The sequence below is a fragment of the Ceratocystis lukuohia genome, assembly GCF_044167205.1.
Source record: "Ceratocystis lukuohia strain C4212 chromosome Unknown Supercontig1_pilon, whole genome shotgun sequence".
NCBI classification, from domain to species: domain Eukaryota; kingdom Fungi; phylum Ascomycota; class Sordariomycetes; order Microascales; family Ceratocystidaceae; genus Ceratocystis; species Ceratocystis lukuohia.
This window is the reverse complement of record NW_027263520.1, coordinates 1,450,093-1,470,091: the sequence shown is the minus strand read 5'-3', so window position 1 is coordinate 1,470,091 and position 19,999 is coordinate 1,450,093. Positions and strand designations below refer to the sequence as shown.

Sequence of the window (19,999 nt, the reverse complement as noted above, 5' to 3'; positions counted from 1 at the left end):
CAGCTCGTAGCATGTGAAATTTTTGAGGTGGGGGGGGGGCTTGTCCTCAAACGATAGACAGCAATAGTCAAGGAGGCCACAGGCGGGACAACAGCACCAAAACGGAAGGGGGACACTGAAAGAGGGACAGGGACAAACACCAGGGGAGCACAAAAATGTCTCTACTCTGGATCTTGCAGTCTAGCTTCTTAGGCAGCCGTGATAGGAGGAAAAAATACACAGAAGTCATATACAGCATAAACGCAACAAGACAAGTCAAAACCTGGATGCAGGAACCCGCAAATGTATTGATTCGCAGCTGCTAGAATATTCTTCTTAAGGGAGCAGATAGAGATATCGGCAGACAATATTAGATAAGGAGCATCATTGACGAGAGACAATCCACATTTATGCGCATGAGACTTGCAGAAGACCATTGGCTACATACAGTCGATAGCAAATTCAAACAGCAGAGCAGAGCAAGCTACATGCAGAATAGCAGAGATTACAGAGCACATATGTACAGGGGCAATAGCTAGCAGCGGGTAGGGAGAGCACAATTTACTCTTTCCTCGCCTCCTCTTCCTAGGCCTGCCTGGTTCTGCAGAACAGGAGCGCCACGAGAGGACAAAAGCGAGTTCTTGGAAATCTATCAGCTTATCAAAGAGGCTGGGAAGGAAACACGCAATGGTAATTTGTGTACACAGGAAGCAAGCAATAAGAATTACTGGCCTGGCCAGGTCCCGAGATTTGCCTGGGGTTGTGGGTTATTGGGTGGCCTGGGTAGAGAAAAGGTAAATGAACGTTGCACAGCTGTGATGGACGATCTTCTTTAATACGGGCCCTTTAGCCCTTAGTAGCAGGAAGACAAACGCTTTGTTTGAGGCTTTTGGACAAAACGAAACGCCATCAAATAGAAACGAAACCTAGCAGCTAAACAGGCAAGACTTGGTTGCGGGTCTAGGCTAGACCTAAAACTCCTTAGTTGACTTGGTTACCCTAACCCTAGCAAAGGACTGTACAACGGCAAATTGTACGTTGGCAAAGCAAAAACTCATGTTGAGAGATGAGCCAAAAGAAAACAAGCGTATAAAAAAGGGCAGAAACAAGCAAGACGGCCTGTAGACTTTCAGGTCCAGAAAGGGACATATCTCTAAGCAAGATTGATTCTCTGCAACGTTCCTGCATCTGCATCTCCACATTACATGCACGCTTTGCTCTGCCAACTTTGAATCTTCACGCTCCTCGTGCAGTTGAAGAGAGTAATAAGAGCAGAAGAAATAGCAAGGGCGGGCATAGTAAGAGTGCCAGCAAACAAGGTTGTGATTGTGTGTTTTCTCCTTCGTTGCATTTCCGCGTGCTCTGCCCTTGTTTGTTATTTTAGATCTACTCTAGCCGTTTGCTGTGTTATGCGGAGGGCTGGCTTCACCGCTGCTCGCAAGATTTTATTTTCTGATTTGATTTAATCTAAGAAGAGTGAAAGCGGCCGTTTGTTCATGTTAAGCTCTGGCTTGTGAGGTGGTCCTTTAGAGGCTCCGGAAACTGGGAAGATAGGAGCCGAATAGAATCCTGATAGCAAGGAAGGCGGCGTGGGAGGAAGGGGAGTTGAATGAATGGCAAAACCAGAAAAAAAAATACAAAAAAAATATTTTTTTTTCCTTTTTTTATTGCTTTGCTTTGCTTCTTATTTCTCTGCTGCTGCCGTCGACCTCTTGTCTCTGCATTTTTTCTTTTTTCTCCCACCAAGCTCTTTGCTGTCTGCGTGCTTCTTCTTGCTTCTGTTGTTTCACGGGTCGAACCGACGTTCTTTTGTTGCTTTGCTTTTTGTTCTCATGATCTTTTGTTTTAACGTTGCCTCTGATTATTCCTAACGAGACATCTGACTTACACCCTAACCCTAATTCTCTCTGCCCTAACCGCTAATTTTGACGTGACGACGAGCCGCCCTCTGCTTAACTTATCCCTCGCATTCTATCGCCGCTCTTCTTATTTCGCCTATCCTGAGCCCACTGATATTGCTAGCTGTGGCTGTCTACCTGCAAGCCATCGACACTTTGCGTGGTATTTAAAGGGAGAAATAACGACGAGCTCAGCCAATTGCAGGCATACAACCCAGCGCAGCCATTTTCCAAGTCGAGTACTTTGCGCAGACCCAACTCCAGCTGGTAAGCATTCACAAGGATTTATTTGTCTAGTTTTTCTCTTCTTCCATCTTTCTTTGAATCATCCGTCACCACATCTGCCTTTTGACTTGGCTGCTGCACTGTGCACCCATTGGCTGGGCCTAGGTCCGCTGCCCTACCAAAGGAACGCCAAAGGAATACCTACGCAAGCCTCGAATAGGAAGAAAAAGAACAGGAGGGTAATACGGCGAAGGACACTAAGGCGATCAACTTGCGCACGTCGTTTGCCCTTGCATAAGACAGCCGCTGAGTCTTGTGAGTTTGCCGGCGAGGGACAGACTCCGGACCCTCAGGCCGCTGTTTTAGTATATCCTCCTGCTTTCTCTCTCCATCTATCTCCCTTGGCTTCTCCTCCCCCGTCCTTGATCATGCAGAAAAGGAAAAGAAGAAAATCCGAGAAAAAAAGGAAAAAAAAGAGGAAAATAGAGGAAAAAAGAGGGAAAAAAAAGGCGCAAAAAATAACTGCTGTGCAATTCTAAAAGCAATTATATGCAAGTCTTGCAAAATGCGCCGGCTGTTCCTCTAGGCCTGACTCTGCCTATACTAGTTTTCTGGACTTATTAAACTCTGCAGGCTCCCTCTAGTGAGGTGATGCCCGGCCTCTTCTCTGCTTTTCTTGCGCTGATCAGTTGCAAGCCGCTATGCTCTAGTCTTTCCTTCTTGTTCTTGTCTTTCGTTCCCTTCATCATCTAAGATCAAACACACCAAAGCCTGTACTGTTGCTTCATTCGCTCTTTTCCCTTTTCCTTATGTCCTTATGTCTTTCCTGCAACCTATTGCCTACGCTCTTTGTCATCTGCTCTACCTCATTCAACTTACACTAGCATAGAGCATTCCGTCTGCCTTCTCTTCTGCTACTTTACTTGTCTTGCAACACTTAGTACGGTACGTTGTACTGCCGCTTCCTATGGCATCCGGCGTTTATCCAGCTCTATACCAGCGTATAGACTGCTTGCTGTTCTACACGGCCAAGTCCTTTTTAGCCCCTCTTTCATTCCTTATGTCTTGATCATGGTATCATGACACAGGCTAAACGACGCTCCTTGTTACGCATTGTCACTTGCGCTGCATGCCAGCTGTCTAGTAAAAGGCCCGCTCCCTAGGAACCCCCCTCCATTGTTGTGTCTGATGTGTCTGTTGTGTTCGCGGGGTCGACCTCGTCACCTTGTAAGCGCTGGATGCATATCGCAGTAGTGCCACCGTCGTGGCATCGGGTGCACGCACTTGATTCTCATTTCCATCCCCGTCATCATACTCACATTATTCGCTGCTGCTTCGACTGCTCTTGTCATGTAACTTACCTAACCGCCAGCTCACCTGTAGGACACGCATTACCTCGTTATCTATTAGAACAGTGATGGACTCATACCCATCCTTCACTTGAAACCAAAAGTCTCTGGTTCTCTTCGCCAACCTTGCTCATACTCTATTCCATCGTAAGTCTTGATATCATACCTCCAACATTCCAACCCATCCTTCTCCTTCTGCCCACACGGAACGAAGCTTTGATTAAGCGTTCCTGTAGCTGGAATTGTATCGATTTCTAAGGGACGCATGTTCAGGATTGAGGCAGTCTTTTTGTACTTCGCTACTACTTGGACCTACTTCACTTACACGTGGATATATTGGCGCCTTTCATTCCTCTCATCCTACGAGGGCCTTTGCCTATCCGTCTAGAGGCTGCTAGAGGCTAATATCCCTAGAAACACATGGTGATTTGCGTTGTGTTAACCCTGTTTCCACTGACAAAAGTAAAAAAGTAAACAAACTACACATAGCATGAGCCGACTACACCAGCACCAAGTCTGCCTGTGCCAATTTCCCTTGTCCGCCTCCGTTGCCATTACGCGCTAACAGGAGCTATTGTTAGCTGTATTGCTTTACTAGCGGCTGCCTTCTCCTTTGACCAAAGAACCCAGGCACTCCATTTTGTATTGTGCACTCGATTCCTATCTCCCTGGCGCATTCTTGGTCTGCGGTAAAGGTACTCTGAGCTCTCTACTAAGCACCCCCAGCCCGACAGCTTGACTTGTATTGCTCTCATTTATATTAGTCCGCTGTAACTTGACTCACAACACAATGGCGCCTTCTAAGCTTGGGAGCATCAGATCCCGCACACGGCCTAGCGGTCTTAGCTCCCCCTTCAAAGACGACAGCATAGTAACATTTCGTTACGAGCATACCGTTGCCTCGACACCCCCAATTCCAGTTGGACCTACCAAACCGCTGCCGCCAATCTGTGTTCCACATAGCCAAAGCCAAGGGCTGAGTCAATCCCACCCGCCTCTACGTTCTGCGCCCTTATCTTCCTCTTCTCCCCCGTCTGACCTTCCTCGTAAAACCTTGGTCCGCTCTTCCTCATGTTCAAGTTTCGCGCATGTCTCTGCCTCTGCCATTTCTGTCACCACAGACAGTACTACTCCGACATCGCCAACCCCTTGTGATCTTCAGCGAGCAGTGCCCATTTCACGTTCACAGTCCGTTGCAACCGTGAATCTTCCTCCTTCGCTGACTGAGCCTCCTCCCATCTACCCAAAGTCTGCTAAGCGCCTGTTACGAGCGCATTCTAGCTCGGCTGTACCGTCGATTCCTAGCCATAGTTCTTGCCGTCCTCCTTCTAGTATCTCTGCCTTGCGCAGAAAGTCATCAAGTCTTGCTGCAGCTGTTGCGGCCACTAGAAATCCCCCTCCCCCGCCGCCCGTTGAGGCCCACCCACTGTTCAGGAACTCGGCTCCTAACTTGCCAGTTTCATCCGCGCCTTTGGGATCACTCATTGCTAGCAACCGCGGTAGTGAGCCATCTGACCGGACTACAGGCTATCCATCAAGCCCCATTGGCCTCTACCAGAACAGTAGCATTCGATCAGCTAGCACTCGTGCTTCCTCTATTGATTGTGATAGCTTCTGGACACGCAGCTCTAGTTTGGCCGGGACAACCTGTTCTTCGTCCACCATCTATGAGGGAAGCATAGACGACCAAGATTGCCGTATATTTTCTTCCTCTCACAACTTGCAAAAACGTCCCCCTTCGAGGAAGCGTGAATACGCGCTTATTTCGAAGTCTGTTGGCCGCAGACCAACAGCTCTTGCCCCTACCTTTTCACTTCCCACCTTTGACCCCGCCTCGGTTGCTGTGTCTCCAACGGAGCCACCGTCGCCTTTGAGCAAGCCCGTAACACGCAACGTCTCTTCTGCCGCATCGTCGCGCAGTGTATCACCGACCTTTGGGCCACTGCCGTGCTCTGCACTACCTCTTCACGTAGTCCACGAAACACAGGCGCCTAGTGATATCTCGTTTGCAGCAATGCCTCCTCCGCCTCCACCACATTACAAGTCCCTTGATGCAGCAACAAACTCTATTGTTGTTGACTCGCGGCTGAGCTTTGACCTTGGATCTTCACAGGGCAATGGGGCGCTCCCGAGACACATTCCCGAAACGCCGCTTCCTTTGCCCAACCACGTCGCTCCTTCAATACGTGCTGGCGCAGTTTCACCGGCCATCAGCGAAGTGTCTTCGTGCTACTCGACCGCACCATCGCAGACAATGTCGTCTGCGTCTGGCTCTGGATCAGCTTCCGACAAGCGTCCCAGGCTTGGCAGTGCGTTTGGTCTGAGGTCAATGAGTAGTGTGCGTAACCGCTTCAGACGCCGCAGTCCCACAGATGTAACCCCTGTACGCCAGCACGAGAGCGCCATGGCGTCTGTCACGTCGTCGGTTGGCCGATTCTCACTGTCCGCTTCACGAACGTCAGATACGACAGGCTCTGATGCTATGACTGCTACTACAACGCCCATGCATAGTTCTTTTTTAGGTGTTTCGCGGTTGTCTCTTCTCGCTGGAGGCAGTCGCAGTCGTCCTACCACGGCGCAGGCTCAAGCGGGATCGGCATTAGACATGCGGATAAATGAGCCTCCCAGCACAACAACTACAGGTGAACAGGGACTGCAAGGGCAAGCCCAACAAACAGAAGCCCAGGGACAGGCTCAGGGACTGCTACAGCGTAGCCAGGGACCCACTAATCCTGGTACCACAACATCTCAAAGTACCCATGCCGCCACAAGATCCACAAAACGGTTCAGCCACAGCCCCAATCCTGCAGGTCTCCCTGAAAATGCTCCTAGAGTTCCTAGTATTCCTACTACTGAATCTCCCTGTACCTGGAATGCTAGTTACACTCCTGCAGCCGCATCTGCGCCTAGTTCTGGATCATCCATCCCAACTTGGCAATTTAAGTCTCATCAATCTCATTCCCCATTTCTGCCCCAGCAGCAGTATCACGACCACCCTTTTTTGAAACAGTGCCATCATCGTCCACGTCCTCGAAATTTCCTGCCCAGCCACGATCCCAGGCTGCAGTCTGTGCCCGTGTTTCCTGTTCCGTCACGTCACCATCATCGATCGCCGCCCGCGTTTACGCTGCTGCCGCCGATTCGCTCGTCTCCCCATTCATCGTCGTCGCTATCTCAAGCGCAGCCACCTTCTTTGGCGCAACAGCCACACCCGCAGCTCCACCCGCAACCGGCTGCCGATCAATTTCCTCGGCCTCGCACTCCAGGCAAAGCCCATCACGTGTCACTACCACCATCGGCGAGCAAGAACCAATTCGTCGTTGATTTGTCTACTTTCCCATTTGACGATCTTGACTTGATCACGCCAGACTTCGACTCGCGACCGTTACCCGATCTCCGCCTCTCCATTGATTTTGGCGCGTCATACCCATCTTCTTCTTTTACTTCTGCACCTGATACTGACGGCGAGCGGGCAACTAAGCGCCCTAATACTGGAATTGAGTCTCCGCCGCACCGCAACAGCCTTAGACGACGCCAGAAAGCTCCTGTTTCGCCAATTGCAGTCTCAACGCCGATTGCCAGATCGCGCCTGTCGCTCACTGAGACTATCTGGCCACGACCTTCCAAGACTTTTCGAGAAGTAGAAAAGGCCTTGGGCAAACCTCACAAGCACCGCACTGCTGAAGTCGCAAGTTCTGAATCGTCTCCTCATCCCTCCCCTTCCGTGCCTCAAGACGAATTGTTTTCGCCGCTATCTGTCGCGATTCCATCAAAGCCCCTGCTGGATGATGAATTCCTGACCGGCATTTCCTTCTCGAAACGTGGTAGTGTTATGCTCGGTGGAAGCCGTGTCATCTCGCGCAGCGCACTTGAAGAATATTTTAAATCCACAGCAGCTGCTGAAGGAAACAATAATAATAACGGTGGGGCATCCTTGTTCAAGCCTTCTGCTACACAAGATAACGCCTTATCTGGTGTTGAAAGCTGCACACCTCAGTCTGAGGCTGATACTGCAAGCACAAGCGCTACAAGAGACTATACTTTGGAGCTTACTTCCTCGCCTCCTGTCACGGCTAACTGGAGCTGGAAGGACCCGCCAATTATCCGAAAAACATCACCTACTCCTTCCCCTTCATTTAGCTCTGTCATTGCGCCTCGTCTTACGCGTGACCCAACTTACGATTTGATTGATGTTCTGCGTGACCAACTCGCATCACGCGCAGAAACACCTGACACACTCTTGGGCGAACCCTCTGGACACGATAGCGACACTACAGCTGGCGAGCTAGAGAACATTGAGAGTGACCTCGATAGCCCCGGCATTATGGCCATGGCGCCTAGCATGCCTCCTGCAGAATTAGTCAAAGCTGGGTTGCCTGACTTGGAAAAAGAATCACACAAAGTCCGGTCACTTTACGAGGGCGGTGATGCCCTGAGGTGGGAAAATGGGCGCCCCGGTAATGCCCCAGGCGTCCCTTCCGTTAGCATAGACTCTGTCGAGCCCCTGGAGCCCATGCCTGAAGCTCCCGAAGAGGCCGAATTAGTACAGTATGTTAGCTCTTCGACATCAGACACAGTCGCAGAAACGTGTTTTGTGATGGTGCTGCTGCTGTTGATACAACTGCTAACATATCTCCTAGAGTAACCCAATCTAATAGTCATTCCGATACAACGGCCGTTGGGCCTCCTCCCACACCTACCAAACGTGATAGCCACCGTACACGCCAAGAATTCGAGCTCGCTGGTGGCCTTGAAGATTGGCAGGATGTACACTCTGGAGATGTAGACCGATACGGATTCATTAATCCACGGAACCCCGACTCGCGCATCTCAACACCCACTGAATCGCGACAGCAACAAATGCAAGGGAGAACACGCAGGTTCTTGCCCAAGAAGGAAAACACCCTTCACTCACATAGCTTCCTGGGCAGAGCCCCAAGCCGTAAGATCTCGGCGCGATCTCTCAACACTCAGGCCTCCGAAGTGTCGGCCATTTCCTGGAGGTCTACTCGCTCTGCTGCGCGCCAGGCTGTTAATATGCTGCCTGTTAACCGCGAGCGGCGATGGATGGATGAGGCCGGTGATATGCTCACTCTTGCGCCAGGGATCTCAGATATATCCGACGATGTGGATGCAGGGCGCATAAGCGAGTCTTTGAAACGTAAGGAATGGCAGCGCATTGAGAAATGGCGCAGCATGGCTATCATCAAAAACAAGGGCGTTCCCGGGCAGGGCCAGCAGTACGACTTTGACATGAAAGATCCTAAGCTGATTGAGCGCACGTGGAAGGGTATACCCGACTGCTGGCGTGCGGCCGCATGGTATTCATTTCTGTCACAAAGCGCGCGTGAGCATGGCTCTGCTCCCAGCGAGGAGGGCATCATATCGTCGTTCCATGCCCTGCAGACCAAGCCGTGTACCGATGATGTGCAGATCGATCTCGATGTGCCGCGAACAATCAGTCGCCACATTATGTTCCGAAGGCGGTATCGCGGCGGCCAGCGACTCTTGTTTCGTGTTCTTCATGCCTTGGCTCTCTACTTCCCCGAGGTCGGCTACGTGCAAGGCATGGCTTCGTTGGCCGCTACACTCTTGTCGTACTTTGATGAAGAGCAGGCCTTTGTCATGCTTGTTCGCCTCTGGACGCTCCGTGGCTTAGCTCGTCTGTATTCCCCCGGGTTTGAGGGGTTGATGGACTCCCTGCGCGAACTCGAGGGCATATGGCTTGGTGGCAAGCCGGTGGCCAAGAAAATGGCCGAGCTTAGCATTGACCCCACAGCCTATGGCACCCGCTGGTACTTGACACTGTTTAACCTGAGCATTCCTTTCGGTGCCCAGCTTCGCATATGGGATGTCTTCATGCTACTTGGTGCGCCAGCCGTCGACGGCCCCTTGCCTCCGCCGCCGTCTGCCATTGCTGTGACTCCAACGGCAGCCCCGCGTCGATCGGCGATTAATCTTCTGCCAGCTCGGTCTAAGACCCCTGTGCCGGCATCATCTTCGTCTTCCGTGCGACCGCCACCTTCACGCAGTGGCACTGGCACAAAGGCTACAGCGGGCTCTGCACCGCCTCCTACGCCCAGTGATGGGCTGCAGGTGCTCCATGCCGCGGCAGCGGCCCTGATCCAAGCCCTCAGTGAAGTTCTGATGGACTCTGACTTTGAGAATGCAATGAAGGCACTTACGTCATGGATCCCTGTCAAGGACGAGGATATGCTCATGCGAGTTACCATGGCTGAATACAAGGCACACTACGTTAACCGCAAGAAGAAGCGGCTGGTGTGAGCTTGGCCAACAAGTAGGCAAGTAAGTGGCAGGGCGAGATCAAGATTATGGCTGACGTCACTTGGGGTTTTGTGATGCGCTTTCCAGCGTCGTTTATTATCTTTCTTTCTTCATGTTGCTAGCGGTTGACTTTGGAACATTATGTTTGATTCTTTTATGCGCCATTCTAGCGTGTCTTGTACTGTCCAGTTTCTTGTTGCCCCAGAGTTTAAATTACTTCCCGTCATTTCGTCCCTGGCGAATTGTCCCCGTACCGTCTTTGGCTATTGTTTCCGTCCTTTTTTTTTTCTTCTTTTTCTCACATCGTCTTCCTTTTTCTGCTTCTCCTTTGTCTTAATTTCCTACTGCATTGTTGCTTAGTTAGTGGGACACCATCGCGTGTCTGTGTGTGTTGTGGCCCTCCTTCTTAGGTTGCTCCTTTCTTGCTTACCCTTGATATTGTTAGTTTACAGAAGATAGATACCCCCCCCCCCAAATAGCATACCACAAGAAAAACAAGAACTCTTAGAGGCCCTCTGTCACTATAGGCTGGTTTTGTTATCTCTGCTCTTTCTAGTGGCGTCTACGTATGATGTAACACCTGGAGACCCTGGTCCTTGCTTATGTTTTGTTCCTAGTCCCAAGTCCGCACAGCCCTCTTAGCAGTCTTGTATTGCCTTTCTAGGCAGGTTGCCCTGCTTCTTACCCCGTTAAAGGAAGCCAATCTAACTGCGCTGTCTCATTGTTCTCCGTCACTTTGCCTCGACCCATGGGGTGGCTAGATAGACAAGATCTACCTCTTAAGGTTTATCTCTTGCTCTAGGCTTTTCATGTGCTTTCCATTGGTTTTGTTGCCAGTTAAAGGGGTCTGTGTGGTGTTGTTTGTGACTTTCCCCGAAGTAGTGATTTCAACTAGAGGCCGGGTTAGAGTAGCCGGGGTGTAGGAGAGAGGACGAGAGAGGGAGGAAGAAGGGCTCGCCACGCGTTGGCTATCAGCTATTACTTATTACCTAGCATATATTATTCATGTCTCTCCTCTTCCCTCGCTGTTTTGTCTGTTACTGAAGTTTAGGCTGACCAGAATAAGCAACAAAGTCTCCGCTAGTTGATCTTCCTCTTGGACCAAAGAAAGGAAGAAGGAAAAGACGGAACTTGACTGGGGGAGAGGCAAAGGGGTGGGGTTCCATAAATGACACACACCAAACATGGAATCAAACATGGATATGGGCTTGGGCTCAGAAACACTCAAGCAACACCGGAAGCTCGCCTCGGAGGGCCGTAACTATTTCTAGTTTTGCAGTTATCCTAGAGCCTAGGGCCACCAAACAAGGGCCACCAGAGCTGGATGACTGGAGCAATAGAACGAAAGAGTAGTAATGGGTAGTAGATAGTCCGAACCAAACCGAGACGCTAAAGGAAAAAGAAAACATAAAAGAAGATTCATTGCCCTCACGTGGCCGAAGCCATGAGAGAAGCTAGGGAGGGAAGAACAAGCAGAACAATGCCTCAACGGTAAGGCCTTTCCTGTTTCTTGGCCTCGCCTGCTATACGTCCATACGCCTGCCTATATTTGCCTATTCACAAGGCCAAGCCACGCTGAGCTTGGACATGTCACTTGTTTGTCAGATCTCGAGCTTGGACTTAAGCCCATTCCCCAAACAGCTCAGCTCTCAGCCAGCGCCAGAGAGCTTGGACTTCGACTGCACTGATTGTATTGAGGCTTGGACTATAGCACGGCCGGTATACTTTCCTGGACGGGGGAGTGGCTAGCCTACACTGCCTGCGTCTATGATTCATTCTGTTGTTTTGTTTTGTTTGGACCCCTTCGACCAAGCCAGGCAGGCCCCGGCTGCAAGCTAGAAGCTAGAAACCCAATTACGTTGCAGCTGTTGATCTCTTTTGTTGCCTCCTCCTCTTTTTTTTCTCTCTTTTTTTTTTTTTTTTGCATTTCACAATGGGGTGCTACTCTGCCTAGCTTGTTGCTTTTCCATTCGTAATTTTTCTTTTTAATTATCCCGTTTTTCTCCTAAATTATGTCCCTACACTGTGTTTGATAGGATGGAACTGTAAGGAGGCAGCAGAGAGAGCAAAGCCGGCAGCAAAGCTGGCAGCAAAAAGGGAGGAGAGACAGGTCAGGATTTAGATAGCCATTACCCCCTTAGCAATGCTGAATAGACAAGAAGGACTACTCGCCTTCTGCCTGAAAGTATTAGAATCCCTACCCATCTCGGATGCGGCCGGAGGATAGCAGCCACAAACAAGTTCAGGCTTCCAAGCTTCCAGGTCTAGGTCCAGGTTCAGGTCCAGGGTCCACGGGGGTCTGTCTCAAGTGTCTGCTTTAGGGACAATTCCTTATTGTAGTCACAAGAAAAAAGAAAAGCAAGGAAAAGAGAGAATACAGGAAAGCAGCGATAATGGGGAGAGGCGCGCAACTTTGGTGCCTGGCGGTCTTTTCATCGTAGACTCTCCTCCTCTTTCTCAGCTATCTATTATCCTTTTTTATATCACGCCCCCTACAGTCTCCATTCCTCTCCCCCCCCCCCTCCCCCCTCCCACTCCCCTGTCGAAATCGTCTCGGCCTGGACTGTCATCTTCTGCCGAAAAGACAGGGTCCGGTTCTGAGCTAACTAGAAAGACGACAACTATCTCGCCCGAGACAGAGCTTAGGCCGCTTCGAGCGATATAGCCAATGCCCATTCAGCTATAGCTGGAGGCCCTCTCTCCCTGGCAAATGTATTGCAGAGCCCAAACAGGCCGGGTCCTAAGGATTGTTTCTTCAGCTAGCTTCGATCAGAACCACAAATCTTTGAGTCGTGAAGACAGAGCTAAAGAAAGACCAGACAAAAGAGAGACTCGGATCGCCTCCTCCCCTCCTTCCCCTCCCCGGATGCTTCAACATGCTGCGCGAGCTCTGTGCCTTGTTTCACGCGGTCGTGGACTTACACCATCTTAAAAATAAGCCCAATCTCTTGCTCGCGTAGATAAACATCTCCCTCTGCATTGGTTTCAGTACAGGCCCGAGTTTCAGTTCATCCTCTCTTTTTCTTCGGGCTTCCTAACCTGTTTTCCGTCTAGATTCATCGTCTCTAGCTCGTCCAGTCTATGTATAGCGCACATACAGGCCCCTTCTTTGCTGTTCGCTTCTTCATGTCTTCGTATTCCCTCGTCTACGGCTCGCATCTTCATCGTCTATGCCTGCCAAGAGTAGACTCATTACAATAGTCCTGGGTCCCAGTGGCCTAGCATTAGCAGAGTCGAAACCGCACCAATGCAATGTAACAGCACGACCTTATCGGGATATTTTGTTCTCAAACAACAGCAGCTGCAGCAAAAACCACCGCAACGATGACGACTCACTGAAAATCACTGCCAACGGCTGGTCCTATGGAGCTTGTAGGATGTGTGCAATGGTTCGGATAAATGAATAGCACAAATCTGTGTTTGGCTTGTTTGAAATAATATTGGTGGCCCGTGCACGTGACTAACCCCTCTACGACTTACACGGCAAACCCTAATTTCTTCAAACCCCCCCCCCTGCTTTTTGATCTTGCAGAGCTTTCCCCGTCTGGTTTCTACTTTTTGGAGTCTCGCTAAGCAAAGGGGCTCGAGTCCATGTTGGGAACAAGTTGTCTGCCCACGAAAACGCGTTAATATGCAACGTATACTGCATAATACCACAGACACCTTGCCCATAATAGGAGGTTAAATGAACTGCTGCTTGGTGCTGGCCATTGCTACTAAAAGGGTTCTGCTATAGACAGGGTTCTGAGGTCTCTTGACACCACCATGAGTGGATGGCGAAGCCTAAAAGAAGGACATGTCAAGTTCGTCCATCATTTAGCGGACTGGACAGGGGGGAGTGAGGGGGGGGGGGGAAGAAGGTGAATGTAGTGCCCTTGATGGTGTACCCAGACACTCTAATATCCGCCAACTGACAAAAGGAACTTAGCCACCTGGCCCTCTACTGACGCCATCAACGCTAGACCCCCTTCGTGGCCGTGGCACAAGCTCTCGGCCGGCGATTATGCTAGTGTCCATCAAATTCCCTGTTCTCTCACCTGTCCAGTAGTCATGCTCATCTTCCTTCCACCTGAATTCATGCACGAGTAAGGAGAAGTCACGACTATATATATTCAATCTACAGCTACCACATTTCGCTCGTCAGCGGGGAGGCCAGTCAGCAAGCCCGGAAGACCACGCGTGCATACCCGGCGGGCGGTTCTTTTTAATCTTAATGTATTCTAGCTGTGTGGCCAGTGGATTGAACCTTGCTAGGTGCTGGCTACGTCTTGGGCCTTCTTTCAGCGGCTTGGCTGGTTTTCAAGCATACGAGACACAATGACCACGACATTATTGGGTCCTATTTTGGCTGCATTATGTGCATGCACCTTTGTATGCACCCTCTTCTAGAACGGCCTTCTGGCCGGCCACTATTTCTGGGGCTGTTTTGTACACCGCCTTGTTGTTGGTTAGCTCTTATGCAGTACATACATGAAGTAGTAGAAAGATCTTTTGTCCATTGCGGGCGGAGAATAGGAGCAAGTAGCATGTAACACGCGAAGAGGAAAAAAGCAATATCAGATTTTCGGAAAGAAAAGGAGAAGCAGCAGACAGCAGACAGCAGATAGCAGACAGAAGAGCGCTTTTTTTTGTCCGGAACCCCCCCCCCCCCCCCGGTTGTTTAGTTGACAAGCCAGCAAGAACAACATGTGGAATACAAAGGCCTAGACACAGACAACAAAGAGCGAAGAACAAAGCGCGCCAACAAAAGAGGGGACTAACAATAGAATTGTGGCTCTGGAAAGGATGGCAGCTGTGGGCAGCATAGCGGCGTAGTGCAGCGATAAAGACAAGGCCCAAGTGTAGGCGCATATGTGTATGCACACACACGCAAGTACTTGTGCCAGCCTGCGTAACGCCAGATAGAGGCGCGAGGATGGGCAAGCCATTGCGATGGGACTCAGAGAGATGCGTTGGGCTAGCCTAGACAAGCAAAGTGGCAGAGCAAAGCAGGCGCGACACTGGCAGGTTAGGTCGGTCACGGCGAGGGTTGGGTCGTTAGGGTTATATTATAGAACATTGTCCTGCCTTCATGCCGGGCAAGCGCTCTTGCTTGCGTGGATCGTGTCAACGCTGTTGCTCGTTCTGTCCTTCTCTCCGCTCCACTCTCCAATGTGCCAGAGATATTTCCTGTTGTCTGGCTTCTTCTACCCTCTTTCCCTTGTCTCTCATTGCCTCTCCCTTTCCTCAAGCTCCCTATCGGATTCCATGACTTCCCGTGTTTGTCTTACTTGCTGGTTGTTGGATGAACAGCAGCCACGGGCGAAGCAACTTCCGCATTTTCTTCCCATTCTTGCTGTTTTCTATATTGCAATCTGACAACGCCCTCTCCAAGGAAGGAACTCAGTATTGCCTGTCTGAGGCAGCCCAGATATGCCAGCCCTAGGCACACGTGACTCTACACATCTTACAGCATCGCTTTCCGTCTTTGGCTCTTATGGTAGCGCACCAGTTTTCATCTCACACCCATACTCTACTGCTGCTGTCCAAACCATGCCACTACTGTTGCTACGTTCTGCGCCTTGTTTGACGCCAACAATCCCTTGCTTGAACGTGTCTTGGCTTCCCTTTCCACTTGTCTCTTGACTAGTCCCCCGTGTCTGCCTCGAATCCAATCTTTGCTCTTTTTTGCCTTGCCTTGCCAAGGCGCCCCATTTCAGCCTGTCTGACTACTTCTCTGTCGCGTTCTTACAGGTTAAACCAGCTTTTGGATGGCTTCTACTCTTGTCTGCTCAGGGCCCCAGGGTCTCAGTTCTTTTGGGCTTCGCCCTGAAGCATTCTTCCTGACCGTCTTTGACTTCCTCTTTGAAGGCTTCCGTATCTCCCTGTACCTTCCACATAGAAGGCCTAACCCCGTCTAACTTTTCTCGCTTTTCTCCTCGTCCATTCCTCCTGCTTCGTCGTGATACGTGATATCGTCCTTTTACCTTTTGCCGCCGCCCAATCAGGTTTGTACTCTTGATCCGTTGAGACTCAGTTTTCTTTTGCGCTTCTTCCGGTATCCTTCTTGTATCTTCTCTTCCTTGTCGGACGCCTAAGATTCTAGCCTTTTTATATTGATATTTATTTTCATTCTCTTTTTTTTTTTTTCCTTTTTTTCTTTTTTTTCCCCTTTCTGCGTCTTCTCCCGCATCCCATCTTTTAGGCGCCTCCTCTCTTCCGCTCTTTGAATTTGGCCCATTTGCTTGGGCCCAGGGATAGATAGTCCAGAACACAAGTACGTCCGTCCGTTCGTCTCATTATTATTTTGTCTCTTTTCCTTTCCGTTCCCACAGTCATGCAATACTAGTCTTCTCGACATTCCTCGAACGTCCTCTCCAAGTCATTATTCGATAATTGCTTCTCGCCTTGTCAGCAATCAAAACGCACCCTCTTTGTCCTCTGCTCTCCGCTGTTCATTCCCTTGACTTTCTCTTAGAACCTCTACCCCTGCCTAAGCAGTAGCAGCAGCTCTTTGTCCCTCCCTTCTTTGATTATTACCCATGTTATTCTTACTCTACTTGAACAAATATCCAGGCACCCCCATCCCATCCCATCCCATCCCATTCAGTTTGCGATAAATTCATACACCACACCACATACGCCTCATAAAAAACACCCCTCTACCCTGGCTCAGAGATCCTGGTCATGGAAAAAGAAGGTAAAAATGATGACAGAATAGCGCAAAACGGGAAATCCTGCAAGGCCGTTAGTAAGTCCCCTTGTAACTGGACTTGGTCCGAGTGGACTATAACCAGGGTGCTGACTACTAGCAACAGCGAAAAAACAGACTTTTCACTCCGTCTGTGACAGAGTTCTAGACCTTAGCTCTTCGTCCCTCACTCCCTCTCCCTCCCTCGCCAACTCAACCAAAGTGAGGGAGCTAGATAACTGCCCGTCTATAAAACAACAAAACTCCTATGTCCTCAATCAAATGCTTTGAATAGAAAAGGGAATACACAGTGTACATATCCCCATTCCCGGTATGTTGTTGCTTACATGTGGCGATCTGTCGTACTCATCACAATCACATCATCATAGTAAACGCTTCTTTCCTGATCCTGCTGCTTCTTTCTTTGGACTTGGGCGGCTTCACACACGTTTTTCTTCATCACATATCCTGTCTGTCCTGTTTATCCTAGGGTATTTAAGCTAGGCTCTTCCTCCTCTATACCCCCTCCATCTTCCTATACACCCCTCCCCTTTGTCAAAGAACATTGAAAAAAGAAAAAAAAAAAAAAAAAAGAGAGGAAGAAAAAGAAAGAAAAAAAAACCCTCGCAGTCTTTCTACTTACTGACTGGCATTGGGAACTGGAACTTAACCTACATGCATATCTTCCTCTACTCTTCCCAACTTTAGCCCTCAACCACCACGATTTCATGTTTCAAGTCTGTTGCTAAAGAATAAGACTAAAAACTGCCGAATTCAAACTCTAGACTGTTCCAAATACGTCTTCATGTTGTTCCTTGTTGTTCTATCATTGTCAGGGCTTCCCTTTTTGCCTGCTTTCTTTTTCTCCTAGACAGAGAGACAACTCCCAAGCTCTCTCACCCACCCTACTTATATATACACCACCACTAGCCCAGGTCCCTTTCCCCAAGCTTGCGCCTTTTCCTTGCCGCCTGGTCTTTGCTTTCTTTTTTCCTCTAGGTAAAGCTCACAAAATCCTTTTTTTCCTTTTTAATATTGCAAGAGCCCTAGATACTTTAACTTGGTCGAAACAGGGCCCCTATCTCCATCTACTGACTCTGTCTCTAGCTTTACTGTTACATCACATCCTCGCTGCATTGTTATTTCTTTGAGTTGTTTCTTGCATATTCCGTCTTCTTTGCCTCTTCCTAGAAAATTACCTTACCACTCCATCACTGTGCCACTGTGCGATTGGCTGCCCTGCCTTTCCCATTGGTCTGTTGGTTGCTCTCTGTCTGCCAGAGCTCAGTTCAAACACCATGCCCACATCCAAGCACCAAGCTTCCTTTAGCTACCGCGAAACCCATGATCTCCCTACACCACCAGCAACTACTCGACCATCGCCGCCATCCTCTTCACAGCGAGACTCATACCACATCATGCCAAACCCTCAGCGACTTGATAGTCCCTATGGACAACCACCTATATCCGCATCTCATGGAAGAGTGCCTCACCCATCATCAATAGGCTTGCAACAGCAGTCACAACACCCTACACAGCAACCACAGCAGCAACCACAGCAGCAGCACCAACAGCACCAGCAGCACCAGCAACAACAACAACAACAACAACAACAGCCACCTCCTCCACCTCCCCCACCACTTCAAGCCTCCCACCAAAGACCTCCCCACCAAAACCTTGCCCAGAATGTACAACATGGCCCCCAGCAATCGCAGCATTTGCCACCTCCCCTAACTCCGTCCCAGCACCACCATCAAGGACACGATACTTCACAGTATCGAAATCCCCAGTCTCAATCAACTTTGCCCCATTCGCAGCAACTGCCTCCCCAGCAGCCTCACCAACAACCCCCTCATACTATCACCCAAGGTCCAGTATCGGCGCCTCCCCCGGCCGGCTCCCAATCTGGCATCTCCCATCATCACACCCGTTCAATGACTCGACCATACGACCAAAGCCTCGGCGCCCTTCCGGCGCCTCCCCCTCGATGGCAAGACTCGGAAGAGTCAATGAAGGGTTGGTTATTAGCAAAGACTGAAGAAGAGAAGCGGAGGCAGGAGGAGGAAAAGACTCGCCAGGGAACGCTGCGGTATGAACAGCGGCAAATAGAGCTGGAAATTTTGCGGACTTCTCTCAGTGGTGGGATCCCACCAACCATGATTCCTTTTGTCTTTGCAGGAATTGGTGGTATCACTCTACCTGCTGGAGCTATGGAATGGGCTCAACAAGCTATTTCGTCGCACCATCAGCACCATGGCCCTCAAGCGCCAACATCACCCGGTAAACGGCGAGAGTCTCAACCTCACTCTACATGTACCGGCACTCCAAACCCCATGCCACCTGCTCATGGCTTCGTACATCCTGGGTCTCCTGCTGTTCGGTCTAGCATAGGAGGAGGGCCGACATCTGCCACACGACCAATATCTGCAGTACATCATGCCTCTGGGACCAACACACCCAATGTATCAAGCTATTCGTTTGCTAATCAGACAGGCCCCGAGCCTCAGTCTGGGATCTACTTTCACCACTGGCAGCCACCATCAACACAGACACAGACTGTTAATAACAACACTGTCTCAACTCAATCCTCTGCACCTTCCGGTTCGTCAATGTATTCCTCCTTCAAAGTGAAGCGCATCAAATGAAAAAGAAAACAAACATCCAATCTTGCTGCTTTTTTCCCTTACGCTCCCCTCTTGTCCCCTCCCCCCCCCCACCGCCGCCGTCTTTTGCTGTTTGTTTTTATTCCGGAAGGCTAACCAAGCCTGTGTGTCTGGCTACTATTCAGTCGACTCTCCTAAGAAGCGTAAGGCCTCCGGCCCGCCATCCGAGACCCGTTCTCCGCCACTATTTAATCTTTCGTCGTCTGGCCGCAGCTCGATTTCGATGAATGGCAGCTACTCCTACACTGGAGGCTCTGGCTCACGCCAACGCTCAAGCCAAAACCACCAGGGGCACATCAAACAAAGAAGCGAGTCAACTACAGCACGTGACACCAGTGGAAATAGTAGTGGTGGCGCCGAAATCATGGGCCCAGGGCCAGGTACGGATCGTATGAATTTTGCGCCACAGACACAAGCAAAGTCCCAGTCGCAGACCCAGCTGCAGTCGCGACCGCCTTCATCATCACACTCAGGGCCAACACCGACCCCCTCCGAACCAAGAATCTCGGACGCACGGCAAGCTGGAAGTAATGGTGGCAATAGCAGCCACACTGTATCATCGTTGCTAGCTGATGGGCTGCAAGTCAATCAGTGAATCAGAGCCAACTGTCGAACTAAATGCATGGCAGTATAATCACCATACTCATATAGATTTTGAATGTAATTATTTGTCTTTTATAACTGGATAGCTATTGGTTGATCCATCGTTTAACAGGCAGGGGGTTGCTTTTTTTGTTTCTCCGGATGTCTTTGATGATGTTATTAATAGCTTGTGCAATGTGTGTTTACGAGCAACACTGCATCACTACAGCATACACGGACAAAGTCTTTCATCCTCTAGATCCATTGTCATTCCAGTTGATTGATATGACGTCACAAGCTAGCGATGGGGGAAAGCCCAGTTGTTAGCAGAGAGAGAGCCTAGTAGAA

At 50.0% G+C, this 19,999-nt stretch overlaps 2 protein-coding genes across 2 annotated transcripts; both read left to right on the top strand.

The window, feature by feature from the left end:
* Positions 1–4,241: 4,241 nt before the first annotated feature.
* HOO65_010376 (TBC domain-containing protein) lies at positions 4,242–9,736 on the top strand (the record flags this gene model as incomplete). Its single annotated transcript, XM_071005239.1, has 2 exons — positions 4,242–7,999; positions 8,110–9,736. 2 exons carry the CDS (start codon positions 4,242–4,244, stop codon positions 9,734–9,736), a joined length of 5,385 nt encoding a protein of 1,794 aa, XP_070862198.1.
* Positions 9,737–17,704: 7,968 nt separating this feature from the next.
* On the top strand, positions 17,705–19,051 carry HOO65_010375 (uncharacterized protein; the record flags this gene model as incomplete). Its single annotated transcript, XM_070999700.1, has 1 exon — positions 17,705–19,051. One exon carries the CDS (start codon positions 17,705–17,707, stop codon positions 19,049–19,051), a length of 1,347 nt encoding a protein of 448 aa, XP_070862197.1.
* Positions 19,052–19,999: the final 948 nt, after the last annotated feature.